General features: G+C 33.5%; 1 protein-coding gene across 4 annotated transcripts in view; it reads right to left on the bottom strand.

The window, feature by feature from the left end:
- TDRD3 (tudor domain containing 3) overlaps positions 1-15,078 on the bottom strand; it is a 153,558-nt gene that overhangs the window by 24,755 nt on the left and 113,725 nt on the right. For all 4 annotated transcript variants that reach the window (XM_072976648.1, XM_072976644.1, XM_072976646.1 and 1 more), the window contains exon 12: positions 10,577-10,702. In XM_072976648.1, coding sequence (XP_072832749.1) covers positions 10,577-10,702 — 126 coding nt within the window. The remainder of the gene's footprint in view (positions 1-10,576; positions 10,703-15,078) is intronic.

Below are 15,078 nucleotides of genomic sequence, written 5' to 3'. Positions count from 1 at the left end.
GCAACAAACAGTTTTGGCTGCAGTTTGCCATTATGTGAAATTTACTGGAATTTCCAAGCATAGTGATTCTCATTTCAGAAAGCAAAACTTGTTTTTATAATTGAAATTACTTAAAGCAGTTTGTTTAAAAATTTCTGGTTTAGTAGTTTCAGTCAAACCTTTTAAATTATATCCTTATAAAAATTATTTTGAAAAATACTTACGAACCAAGATATCAAACCTAAGTTTAATCTATTCTATGGCCACTTTTTTTCTATCTTAATCATATTCCCCCAGTCACTGTTTTCATTAAAGCAATTATAATCATTAGAATGAATAGAATATTCAGTCTTTTCATAGCCAATTTTAAGTATTTTCAACAAATCAACAGGAAAATGTGTGTATCATCTTCTTGAAATATAAATCTTGTATTCGTTTCTAAATTATATCTAAAATGGTTTTATTATAGCCTTTTATAATTAATTTTCTCTAACAAACTTAGAGTTTCCAGTCTCTAGTTTCTTATATAGATCCTTAATTTTTCTTAGGGAATTACATATTTTAACTTCTCTTCTTGACCATTCACATTTCTAGTAAGTTTTAGACACAGTCAATGAGAATTTTTTCTTTGCTTTGCTTATGGCGTAGGGATACAAGGGTACAATTTAAGTGGACTGGGCATGTGACCAATGTTTTATCATTGCCAGATCATTTTGTAATCAGCTCCAATACATCTCAGTCTCTAACAGTCTTTCCATTTATGAGAAGTATTGTCAGTAAGGCCAGGTGCTAAGTAAGCATTAACACTAATCAGGGCACATAAAAGATCAAGCAGGGCTATCTTTATTTGTGCCCAAGCTTTCAGAGGCCTTCTGAACTTTAAAAGATGCTCCATTTAACCAGATTTCATCTGCGCATCAGTCCTGGTTGGGATGGAACATTTCCAGTCTAATAGTTAAAAGCCCCTTGAAATCTGTAAGATGAACAAAAAGGCAAACACTAAGACATAAAACAAAATAAAAAAGGAAGATGACAAGAAGGAGAAGCCTTGGATAGGAGGAAGAAGAAAGGAAGAGAAAGAGAACCAAGAAAAAGAAGAGGAAAAAAAAAGAGATTACCTAAAATAGATTTAAAAATTTCAGTACTAGTAGCTCTCAGGTTCTTGATCTGGTTCCCTTTTCTCTCTGCTTTAAGATTTCAATTCCATATTTTAAAAATCTAATTAAGAATAACATTCATTTGGGTATTGATGCTCAAATTCAGAAATTCTTAATAAGATTTGTATTACCTGATCACCTTATGAGGAAAAAAATACACTAGAATATTTTTCTCCACATTATTTTAAGCCTTATTTACTTACTCAAGACTTTTTAAGGTGAAATGCTCATTATATTCTCCTAAATCATTCATTAAACAGTACCCAAAATAGCTACCAACATTAAAAACAAGTCCATCAATTTAAAAACTTGAAGCATACTGAAACAGAATTTAACTGACTTCTAACATCTTACTTTGTATAATAAGCTCTTGGTTAAGCATGAACGGGTGGGTTGACCCTAATTTCCCACTCACATGATCTGGGGAAAAAAAATGAGCACACTTCAGGTAAAATAAAAATTCCAATAAAAAGTTGTTAAAGTTAATGCTAGTTTTAAAAAGTCAATTGTGGCCTTCCCCACTTATTTCCTTCACACTATCCCACTCATTTAACATGCATAATAAAATTGTCATCAAGAACCATGCCAACGACGGTTCCCAGATGGGAACCATCTCAGTCTGATAGAGATTATATTAATATTTATTCAGTGGCTTCTGGAAGGAAGGGAATTTATCTTCTCTTATATTCTTTTAATCCCTTAGGTACATAGGCCAATCTATTTTCTAAAGTAGCTTTGTTACAAAAAGCACTCAAAGAATATCTGTGGAAAAACTATCATATTAAACTGTTACACTCAGGCTTCTTGTCTGGAGGACTCTTCAGTAATAAAGGTGACCACCAGAACTACATTAATCATTCAACAAACAATTACTGATCTCCTTCCACTGTTTCAGCTACCAAGGTAGTTCATGTGCTCACTTAAAATCAGATCTCCTCAAGCTCTAAAAGAGATGGTACTTACAGTATATATCTACTGCTTATGTATAGAGTTCTTTTGCAATTTCATTAGCTATTATCCAACCATACATTCTATCCTTGTTTATAATTATAAGTGTCTGGAAAGGACATGTTTCTTAAAATAAGAAAATTTCCCCTCCAGACCTCAAGTGAGCTCTGGAGTAGGATCCAAGATTATCAACTCATCTTAGTAACTGTTACCAGGAAAACAAGAACAGAGAGCAAGAGCAGTTAAGTTTAAGAGTTTGTTTTCTTCAAGGCTTTTAATAAGCTTTTAATAGTTCAAACAATATTACTGAAAGGCTTCAGAATAATTAGTAAAGGAACAATACAAATGTTGAAACAAAACAGAATTTTTAGTCTTTCAGGAGTCCTCTTAGTCATTTAAGAATGCCCATATACTTGGTGGAATTAACTTGCTTTGACACTTTCTTTTGATTCAGTAGCCAATGTCAGCTTAATTAAAAAAAAAGGGATTTCAGATTTTGCTTTATACTAGATTATTAGAGAATAATAAATACAATACCCAAACAAATGATGAAAATGACTTACTGTTGGAACATATGAATGTCATGTGGGTTATTAGGCAAGAATTACAGAAAAAAACCCAGCAATATTACAAAAGCTATAATGGGAGTCTTCATAAATGACAGTTTCAAATGTTAACAATAAATTAAAGTTTCCAGAATTAGAGTTAAAATGAAATTAAAAGACCAGTGAGTTGTGTATAACTACATGTAAAAGAAGACCTCAATTTTATTTCTATCTAATGAAACACTATTACTAACGGCATAAGTACTTAGAAGAGACATAAAATTTCAGGAATATATTTTGTCCTCTTTTCATGAAAGGTAAAGAATCTTGGAACATATTTAAGGAGAAACTGCCTCAGTCTCTATTTGTAACATAGAAATACAATATTATATTGCTAAGAAGTTGAACATCCAAAATAACGTATTCTGAAGATAAATCTTCACCCTATTTTAAAAATGGGAAATTTGAAAACTAGAAAGAAAATAAGAAAAGAGCTATGATATTTTTCAAAGTACCTCCTGTAGACTTTCTATAACAGGTTTTATACAGGAAAAAAAAAACTTCCATAAGCATGTAAGTTTGTGAAACAATATACACTATATATGTCTGTTTCTTGGAGATTTAAAATACATATTAACCTGATAACTGGCTCAAAAAAGCTCTGTAATCAAAAATAAATTCAAATTTATTTAACCAGGAAGCAGAACTAACATCCTCAGAACACACTTTAGAAAACCCTGAGCTAGACAGACCAGGCATGAAAAAGTATGCACACAAAAAAAGTGACTTTTTATTTCTTATGATGATCGGAGCTGCTTATGTTTATTCTTAATAAACTACATATATATTTTAAGGCAAATAAGATGTACTCACTGTTGCAATACTTCCTTTCCCTTCCAAATGGAGCTCACAGTCAATGACAAGCCACTAAGGGAGTTATTTCAAGCTAAGGTATAAAACTCTGGCCAGTAGTTCCCAAATTTAATGGCACTAACACCAGAGTGCTTCTCACAAGGAGACAGATTAACTCCACTCTTTTCCTAGAGTTGTGATAGTGAAGCCTACTGCACATGATTCTGGAATAAATAGCATAGGTCCAGTAAAGTTCAGGAAATCAGGATCAGTAGGAAGGGTGGTCCATATGCATCAAGAGATACCACCCATTAAGGTAAAAAGAACATAAAGTTTAAAAGACAAAGTCAAAAGGATACAATGATGTTTAAGAAATAGAACAAAAAGAGATGACTAATAAAGTAACAAAAGCAAGAATACAGAAAAACAGTATTAAGTAGAGACACACAAATGGTCATGTAAGATTAAAAAAGAAAGTGGACATGACAAGTCACTATGGTGTGAATCAAGTATGTACCGTAAGCCCCCTGTTAGTCCATCACCATCAAGGTTCACAACCACCGACCTCAGAAGTAGAAAGATGCATTGCAAGAGCTCCATCTGAAAGGGAATGAAGTCTATGGTGGTGGCACATATTTTTCTGCTGTTATAGGTACAGATGGAAAAGGCTCAGAAGTTCACTAGAAACTAAAACAGAACTGTGTGCACTGATTTTTTTTTTAATTCAAGAAGGATGAATCTACAGTTTTATAAAATTCTTTAAAATATACTGACATGAATGCCTAGTCAAGACACATGCCCAACATCAGATTAACATCTTTGGAAACAAGAAATAAAACAAAACATAAATATTCCTCAGGTTCGTTTATTTTACTACTTTATTTCCTGTGCAATGAGTATATTTCCAAGTCTTCTGCATATATATGCAAAGGAATGGTAAAATTCAGTGCAGTTTGAATTAGTTTCAAAAGTCCCAATAAGTGAAGTAAATGAAAAAATAAAATTTACACTTCAAAGAGAACAAACCTCGGGTCTACTGAATCAAAAATATCAAAGGAAAAAATAAGTTCACCTGACAATCCCAACCCCCTTCAGCTGTAGGTCACACCCATGATGCCTCCTTAAGACTACTTTGAAGAAAAAATCAAAATTATACAATATTCAGCATAAATCTAAAGCACCTTGAATTTACTTCTTAATTAACCAGCACCATAATTCAGGAGTCCATACTTTAAGTTGCTACTAATAAAGAGGAGATTTAGAGGGTAAAAGACTAACATAATACCTACTGGTATTATTCACGTTTATAAAAGGAACATTGTAGTTTTTCAAACAGTTATGTCAAGTTAATACTTAATATTTAAATAATATAAGGCTTAAACTGTTTTATGAACTGTAATTAAAGTTAGAAACAAATCAGAAAGACAGCACACCTTAGGGAACACCCTACCATGTTACTTCACTTCGGGAGTTATTTTACCTTCAGTGAAAAGGAACATGAAACAATAATATGATGTACTTTCATTGCTCAGTAAAGGAAAACTCAGATTACCCAGAAACCTTTCAAAGATGTTTTTATATACAGTTCTTCTGAATAGATTATAATACATTAAATCATCAGATAGCAAAATTCAAGCAAAACTTCTATACTTAAGGTTCTTAAAATAGCGTACTATTCTCTTGGTATTAATTTAAATGGTGAAATAAAATGTCTCTATTGAATAATGAAGCCAGGTCAAAACTAGATCTCAAGATTTTCATAATAATCTCTTAGGTTTAGCTATCACAAACTGAATTTGGGATTTGGGGATAGATGCCAACAGTATTTAAGTTGGTATATCTATGTATATGGCATGCATTTATGAATGAATCATTTCTCCCTCTATGTCAGCAGCTTTCATACCTCCAGTAAAGTCCTTTTGTATAATCCACAACCTCCTATGGGATTGTGAAAAACTGGGTGATGTATTAAGAAATAAATAAACCACCTCAATACAACCAAACTTTATTAAAACAAAACTTAAAGATATTGCATGGAATCCCCCTAATTCCATCTCCCATGACTTCAAATTTATGTCCTTAAACGGGGCTAAACTAGCTGTAGTTTCCTTCTCATTTACTCCCTGTTTACATTGCAAAGAAAGTGAGCACAGCCTCTATGACAGTCCCCAAAGGAAAGTGCCCCAAATGCGCGTAAGTGGGAGAAAATGCATTTCAGTATTGCACTGACCTCACCCAGATTACCCTTTCAGTGCAGAAATTTAAGTATGATAAATTATACTCATTAACTTATTTAAGAATTTATCAGCAAAAAGTGAAAAACCTTCTGGACTATGATCAAATAGTGCCTATACGTTTTACTAGATACTAATTGGCAGAACCTCACTGTTACATAATTCTAAATTCCCTTTGAAGTTAAATGGTTTCTCTAACAATCATCCTCTTTTTAATATCTATTATGATTTTTTCCTATCAAATACAAACGAGATATAGCCTAACTTTATCACTATGTCATTAAAATTACTAACATGACCTTGTTCTAATACATTTAAGATTCATTTAAACTCATTAATTTACATACTACAAATCTCAGTCTCCTTCCTTATTAAATAGGCTAGGGGTTGTTTTTTTGGGGTGGTTATGATTCTCTTTAATACGTTTATTAGTAGTAAAGTAACTTATGGCTTTTTATGAACATTATTTGAATTTAAAAAGGTAACTTTCAAAAGTTCTTCCCAGGATGTCATTATAAACTAAATTTTGCACAAAGTTACTTCAAAAGTAAAACTTGACATTGATAGTTCTTTTTTTAAAGTATGCTAAAACTGAAAAATATATGTTATAATTATTTTAAAAAGAAGCCCAAATCCACTTAAAAAGTTTTTATTTTTTAAGTAGATAAAATAGGTAAGAAACTTTAAATAGATAAAATTCATTAAATCACACTTTCTTCTTCCACAATAATTTTATCTTCAAATAAGGTGAAATAAAGGCCTAAATATTATTTAAATTAAAACTTCAGTAAACAAGACATTTTTCCACTTATATTTTAAAGCTTCAAGAGTTAAGAATCCAGACTCATGAGATACTTAAGTTTGTTTCACATAACTATGTCTTTCTAACTTTGTGCAGTGGGCAGGACTTTTGTGTACTTTGCCTACCTATATATACCTCTCACCTAGAATATTGCCTAGCAGCTAACAGATGTGCAATGAATATCTGCTGAATAAATGGTTATGCTACAGAAAAAGATTTAAGATAAAACAATCATCTGAAAGGCAACAGTAATCCATCAGTCACTTTCCACAATTACCGCCCAATATGCTGCATATGCTACGGTCTTAGAACTAATCATTACCTACATAATCCCAGTTTTTCTAGTTGGAACAACAGCCGAACAAAGATAACTTCCTGATACTGAAAAGCAAATACTATGAAATTTTAAAAAGAAAGCTTAGAAGCCAGCATGTTCTAAAACATTTCTTGGGATATAAAAGTCTCAGTAGAATACAAGTCATAAATATTATCGGAAAATCAGGACTGACGCTATCTTTCCAGGTTTAGAAAAGTAATTCAGAAGAACAGCACTCTAAAAACACAACAGATTTGTCAGAGCAGCAGTGCCAGGGTATTTTACAGTAATTCCAAATTGCCTGTGGCATCTTTTTACTGGTTTTGGGTACTGTTTTAGAGTTAAAAGGAGCCAATATGGAAACGGCCTGCAGGGAACACAAAGAGCAGGTTTCCTTTGCCCCTAATGTTCTCCCACACAGTGGTCAGAAACATAAAATCATATTATGGTTTTCTCCTTACATAGTTTTGCAAATAATATGAGATCCCATAGGGCTTCACCTACTTTGGTAAAATAAGGAAAATCCTGCATATACAAAGGAGAAAACTGGAGCATTTATTCAGTTAAGAATGAGCTGTGAATCTCACATTATGTGTGATAATTAGAGTTCACTCTAATAAAGACACTAAAATCAAGACAGAATATTTTACCATAGTTAAAAGAACCAGGTTAAATCTAACTAGAACAAAAAAAAAATCAAAGATGACATAACAAAAAGTTTGTAGATAATTTTGGAGAAAATAAAGTATCTAGTCTTAATAAGAACATAAAATTTCATCATCTAAAAGATCATCACTGAGTAGTATGTTCTGGAAGTAAAAAGGTTTATCCAGAGAGAAGGGGAAAATAGAAATTTGTCTACAGACAGATTTAGGCAAGTAATTCTTAAACTTTATGAGAAAAATATTAACACTTAGATTTAAACTACTAACTTGATTTTTATTTTAATTTTCCTTATTAGACACTATTAACTTACTCATTGGGTCCCTCAATATTTTCATGCTTTTTATTTAATAATTTATCCTTACACCTGTAAGAGATAATATAGGAAATTGATTTCTGTAAAGGTTTTGGTTCATATGCAGGCTTTTTGGTTATTCTTCCTGCAAATTATTTAAAAAAAAATTCTATTTGTGATCATTGCTACATTTAGGAAAACAAGCGGTTTTCCAAAATCTTGTGCCAATAACAAACATAAACCTTAATAAAGTATAAAATATCACTTCACAATTAAAATAGTAATGTACATATGTAGCCCAAGAGTTTAAAAAATTAAAAATACACAATCCATAGTGTGAGTGAATAATTGTGCTCAGGCTTCTAACAACCTCGCTATATCTTTGCAGCTCTTTAATTTTTCCAGTACGATTTATCAGTTAGAGTTACCTTATTAGTATAGCAAATGTTTTACTTTAATTAACTTAAAACTTGTTACAATTCCCCAGTTACAAAAAGAAAAAGTGCTCACAGACCCCCAACATCAGTACTCTCAGAGGCTAAGAAAACTCTACACTAATTCTACCCTAAATGTACTGAGAGTCACATAGACTGTTTTCCTTCAGAGGCTTTTTACACGTACATTGTTTTTAAAAATGGAGAAGGGTGAAGATACGTTAAGCCAGTGGCTTTTATGTATCAAGAAGGAACTGCTTCTACAACTAAGTCAATTATTTATGCAGATAAAGAAGATAGGATGATCTTTTATCCTCAATAACAGTGTTCATAATCCAAAAATATTTTTATATTAATTTATGTAAAATCATAAAACATCAACAATCCTTTGATTATTTGCAAATAGGCGAAAAGAAATCCCAAAATCTCCAAAAGGTTTAGTAACATTCTCCTGCTTCTTCCTGCTAGCAAAATATTTCAAGTATCTTACAAAAGACTTTTAAGTTGACTACAGAAAAAGTAAATAGGTTAAAAAAAAAAAAAAACAGCACAATGAAGCCAAGATGAGAATTCACAAATAGGTAGGGAGAATATGAAAGTACTGCCATGGTTCAGAATCACTACATGGGCTGTGGTACGTGATAAATTTATTGTCCAACTAAGCTTACAAAGACCTAAAATCAATAATAAAGCAATGAGGACTATTAAGGGGGAAAAAGGAAAAGTCACTGACAATAGAAAGAAAATGATAACTTCAGTACCAAACACCTCTGAATGGAAGAGTTACAGTGAGGAATGAGAAACATGCTCATCAGTTACACCCACTCTGGAACAGAAAAAGGAAGTAGAGAAGAAAGTAAGGAAGGAAACTTAAAATTTTTCTTCAGGGAGAAAAGAATAAAATTAATCTCTTATTAAATCTCTTAAAATTTTTTTTAAAAACTCTAAGTGTAAAAATGTTATTTTGACTCTCTGACCATAATGGCAAAAACACTGGGATCACATGATGATTAGCAAACCAGGGCTCAACTTCTAGGAATATAGTCTCAATAAATACTTTTAGCATCAAAACTAGATTAAGGTGTGAGTATTATGGAAAAAACAGAATAAAATAGTCATCATATGGGAATCAAAAAGGCAAAAGATACAGATATATCAAGTTTCTCTAAGAAAAGGCATAAATTAGATATTGATGTTATTTCAGTCTTTTAGGGAAAAAGCAGCTGAACTTTAGAGAGTGAGAGTGAAGGAAAGGATCTTCTAGGTAAACACACAGACCATTAGTAATGTTATACTGTGAAAGATGAAACAATAACTTATCTAGAAAATGATCATTTTTCTAGAATAAAAAGGTAAAGAATAAAGGACCATGGCCCCAAACATGATTACTGCTACTAGGTTTCTTGTTGTTTTATTTATCTTCTTTTTTTCAGTGGGTGGTACACTGAGGTCATGACAGAAAAATGTAGAAAGACCAAAACTAAACTAAACAAAAAGCAGCTCATGAGAAACCAATGTATGCTTCTCTGATGACAGCTACTGTCAAGATTATATGGTGTCCTAGTATGCTTTATACTTTAGGGAAATAGCAACAAACTAGGCTTCTAGTGGTAAGTTTAGTAACAGCTATCCACAAATAAGAGAAAGAAATGAAAGAAAATTTTATGAAATGAATTCTAATATGACTTGTCCTGTTTTTGCTTAAATGAAGCTGAGAATCTATCTATGTAAAGTCACATAAGTCCTGCACAAAATGGACTTCATGAGGCCAATATGTTCCAAATCACATTAACAAAATCATCACAGCTTTGACGTAACATTTGGCAACAAAATTAATCAAATAATTCTTAAACAAAGATATTTAAACTTAATCTGCACATACATATAAATATATGTGTGGTAAATGCAGTATGAGTTCATATATAATTTAAAGTGTTTTTCTTAATTTTACATGTAACTAAAATAATAAATATACACATATCCAACAGAGATTTAAATTTGACAACTGCTGGACAAAATTTAGTCAAATTTAAAGTAACAAACTGGGAAAGAAAATAAGCATAAAAACTCATAAAAACACATACATATTTTTGGCAAACATATAAATAAGGGCACTTATTTCCAAAGCATAATATAACAAAGCATTATACAAGAAAAGCAACTCTAATGTATTCATTTTTATTGTAGTTCAGTGTAATTATTAAATTAAAATCTTACTTCAGGAGTAGCCAGTTTTAAGCAAATTCAAAATACCTTTACTGGCAAATTTTGTATTACTGTGACTAATCTTTTAGGGCTACACATTTGCTTCAAAACAGCCTAAGCATCTGCACAGAATGTGAGTCACGTACCCACGCCTCTGTCTGAAGGGGCCTGATGTTGCTCAGTAGCACCTCTTCATAGTTTCCATAATCAACGAATTTAACAACTGCTGTCATACCCGAAGAATGAAGAGCTTCAACTTCTGCTCGGTAAAACTGAGGAGACAGAACAGAGTTTTAAATATGATGATCAACATTTGTCTACAAAGCGTACTATTTGATGGAAATGTAAATACTTAAAATGTTACTATGTTAATATTTTTGAAAGCTCATTTTTAAATTTTTATTGTGAAATGATTGACACATATCACTTTATTAATTTTAGAGGTACAACACAACGATTTGTTATGCATATGTATCATGAAATGATCACAGTAAGTGCAGTTAGTGTCCATCACCACAGTCACAAAATTTTTTTCTTATCATGAGGACTTTTAAAATTTTGCTTTCTTAGCAACTTTGAAATATACAATATCTTAAAGAAAATAATTTTAAAAGAATAATATTTTTAAGAAAGAAAACTTACCTTTGGATAATCATAAATTGGCTAAGAAAAAGAGAGAAACTCTCTTACTTATATGATTTCTGACATATTCTGAGCCCTTTAAGGCTATAATAAGATTTCAAGACAGAACTAAGAGGGTTAGTAAAGAATATTCACATGATAATGGATGTAAAAAGAATTAGTATTATGTTTTGTTGTTAGCTATTGAAGCCCTTTGACTAACATTAGTAAGACAATTTTTATGTACTAACCAGAATATAGAATTATGGAGCAATTTATGCGAAAAACAGAAATATATGGCAAAAATAAGCCTCAAAGAAAAAGGCTCATTACTGCAGTCATACAGGCAGCTGTGGTGAAGTAAGGCTGTCAAGTAAGAAGTAAGTACATTATTATATCCAGGATTTATAGGATTTGAAACATTGTAAGACCAGACACTTTTATTTCATCAGTTTACCCAGTGTTACTCGGCTCCTAGAACTAATGCACATTAACAAACTCCAGAAGCAATTTATATAATAACTACAATTTAAAAATATATCTGTTACAGTAACTGGGAGTAGGTCAGCTGATTGGAGTACTCCTTCCACTATAGGTCAACCCATTCAGGGCTCAAATTATAGGTCTGAATGTTGCTTAGTGAACATGAAATGGAAACAAAAAACTATTTACTATTAAGGAATATTTCCTTCAAATTAGGGCAGTTGGATGCTTTACCGTAACACTATCTACTCTAACAGTATCTCTTAAGGTAAGGGAACAGGATCCTACGTGACCGTCCCAGGACAGTCACCCCCACCACCCATGTCCTCCACTGCCTCTTATCTATAGAAAAACTTCAGCCAAAGAATAAATTTAATCAGAGAAATGAGAAAATGCAAAAACAAAGGAAAATAGTCAAGCAAGACAAAATAACAGTTTAGCCATTAAGTAAAGTCAAGGACCTTTAGTTTCTTCTCAAGTGCTTTAGATAACATTCTGGGCCATATCCTTGAGATGTTTTGCAGATACTGAAACCCCCACCAGGCAGAAGTGAACCAAATGATGACCAGACTGTAGCCATGACATAAGCTGCCCCTTCTTACACAACTCCAAGAGCTGGCCTCAAGAAAATGGGAGCAAACTCACCCTGAAGTTGAAGGTTTGGAGCTGAAGATTAATTGTACTTAAGACAATCAAGGGGGAGGGTATAGCTTAAGTGGCAGAGCACATGCCTAGCATGCCTGAGGTCCTGGTTTCAATCCCCAGTACCTCCACTGAAAAGATCAAATAAATAAACTTAATTGCCTACTCCCTGAAAAAAAAAAACAAGTTTAAAAAAAAAAATCAAGATGACACTGATCAGACCACCACATGACCAATTTCATGATGACTATCACAGCTGACTGTGCTATTCTGAATGAACCATCCCCCCCCCACCCCACTGCCTGTACATCCCTGAAACTCCCCTTTAAAAGCTGTTGCTCCCTGACCAGCAATGAGGAGTTGGTTTGGGGGACATGAGTCTAACTTCTCCCCAGGATGGCCAGATTCCTCAACAAAGTTATCTTGCCTTTTACACAAAACTTGTCTCTCAAGTATTGGCTTTTGAGCGAAGAGCGGCTGAACCTGAGTTCAGCAACATAAACAGGCTCACCAAAATCAGAAAATGCTAAAGGCAATAAAAATTCTTATTCTCTACATCCTCCTAAGATAGTGGTTACCTTGGGTATACCAGGAAAGAATCCGTTTTCACTGATTAACTAATATACTTCATATTACAAAAGTTACTAAGTTAATCCATGGTCTGGATGCTAGCTAGAGATACCATGCTAGAATTTTCCATATCTTAGAGTTCTTAATATACATTCCACCTCTCTCCCTTCTTCCTTTATTTCTTAGCCTTACATTTCTGTGCTCTGTACATTGGACCTACGTTTCAATTGTAAGCTTCTCAGATAATTATGTCAGTTCAGGTAAGTTCAACAATGACAAACAGTCACAATATATCCTAGGAAAACAAATAAGCTGGCATCCTTTCAGAAACTTACAGTTTAATAAAGACAACTTCTGTAAAAAAACTGACTTCTATACAATGTGTAACGTACTGCAATAAAGGTGTAGTGACATAGCACTTAATAAGGCTGAGGAGTTCAGGAAAAGCTTCTTGGGGCAGATGATAATGGATACAGTCTTCAAGGATGAAGAGCATTTTGCCAAGTTAAGAACTGAGTTGTTTCAAGGAAAGTTACAGAGACATAAAACATGAAGAGAGTGTAAGAAATGACTGTTTTAAATTAATTGTGGCATGATGCGACAAGAAAGGTCAACCAATAGGACAAGAAGTTAAGGGCTAGCAGACAGCGCCTCTATACACAAGCTAGAGGCTGCAGGTGAAAGGTTTTAACTAGGAAGAATGACATGCTCTAAAACCAAGATCACAGTGGTGGCAGTTTCAATGACAAGTTTAAAAGGAATAAGACTTAAGAAAAGGAGACTAATTTGGATGTTGTTACAATATACTAGTTGAGAGGGCAGAAAGAGCTGAACTAGTCATAGCAGTCAGCAGGAAGAAGGAGCATTGTCCCAAATGCTCGAATCCCTCTATGGGAAAAAAACTTGAGAGGAGGCTACATATCATGAGGAATATTTTAAATGATATTGACAGTTTACCTCTAAAACATCATTAAAATGCTATTAAGATTATGATTTCTTGAAACAGTTATAGCCAATGCTTTTCTTAAATCTTTACCCCAGTCTCTGGATAGAACATTGGAAAGTTGCCTATTCTTGATAAAACACTTAAAAGCACTCTTAAATTAGCTGGTTTCAGTAGATAACTAATGCCATCTTTTTCAGAGTGAGTATTATTTATCTTGTTTGCTTAATGGTTGATCTATACAGGGTCTACAGTCTCTCACTCTAGGCTGAAAGTATAACATCCAAGTAGAATCAAAGTAGTCACCTTAGAAGATCATCTAATTATTCTACACTCTAAAAGCTCAAAACAGTTTGGGAATTATTAGGTACTATCTTTCAGAAACTATATGATATTACTTTGAATATATCCAGCAGAGGCAATAGATGAATTCAGTACTATCGATATTATGAGACAATTACAAGTAAAAGCAAAGCTTCAAAGGGTAAGTCTGGTATTAACAGTTGGGGTATGCATGCAGAGGCAGGGCTGAAGTCTGGTTTGACCCTATAGACAACTGTGGCTCCAAGTGTGACCACAAGTGACTACAGTGGGTCCTAGTGCCTGACATCAATGGACCTGCCCTGGTACCCTTGTGAAGACAGCACATAAGGGACACTAGGGCAGGTTGCCGGCATTCCTGCGGTGGGGGTGGGGCCAAAGGCAGCACCAACAAAGTGTGCTTTGTGAGCTCACACAATGGGTGACAGATAACACCATGGAGGGCACTTCCTGGTGGACAGCTCCTGAGGAGGGATACTCAGCGGCTGCTCTCCCAGCAGAAGCACTCTATTCCTACCCACCATGAACCACAGCTCAGAAATGGATCTTGGATTTCTACTCCAACAACAGGGGAGCAGACCCAGCCCCTGACAAGGCTAAGACAATCACAGAACAAAGAGGAAGCCCTGCTCAACATTCAGGGTAGGCTCTGGTCACCACAAAACCAGTCACACACCTAATCAAGGGGATAACAGCCAATACATGGAGGAAAGACATGGCAGTCATCCATAATAAAAACAACCCTTGCAACAAAAATATTAGACACACATAGACTATACAGGAATGTTTCCACAAAAAAGTAGCCCTTCAAGAACAAAGCAGAAAACTGTTACTCCTAAATTCACAGGGTTAGAGAAATATAAGTAAAATGAAGAAGCTGAGGAACAACTTTTAATTAAAAGAACAAGAGAAATACCCTGAAAGAACAAACAATGAAATAGACCTCTACAGTCTACCAGAACTTGAGTTCAAAAAGGAGATGATAAAAGCACTGAAGGAATTAAGAGAGGTTACTGACAGAAATGCAGATGACTACAAAAAGGAACTAGAAACTATAAAAAGTAGCCA

The sequence above is a fragment of the Vicugna pacos genome, chromosome 14 (assembly GCF_048564905.1).
Source record: "Vicugna pacos chromosome 14, VicPac4, whole genome shotgun sequence".
Lineage (NCBI taxonomy): Eukaryota > Metazoa > Chordata > Mammalia > Artiodactyla > Camelidae > Vicugna > Vicugna pacos.
Note: the sequence above shows the minus strand (reverse complement) of the source record. Positions and strands in the feature narration are given on the sequence as shown.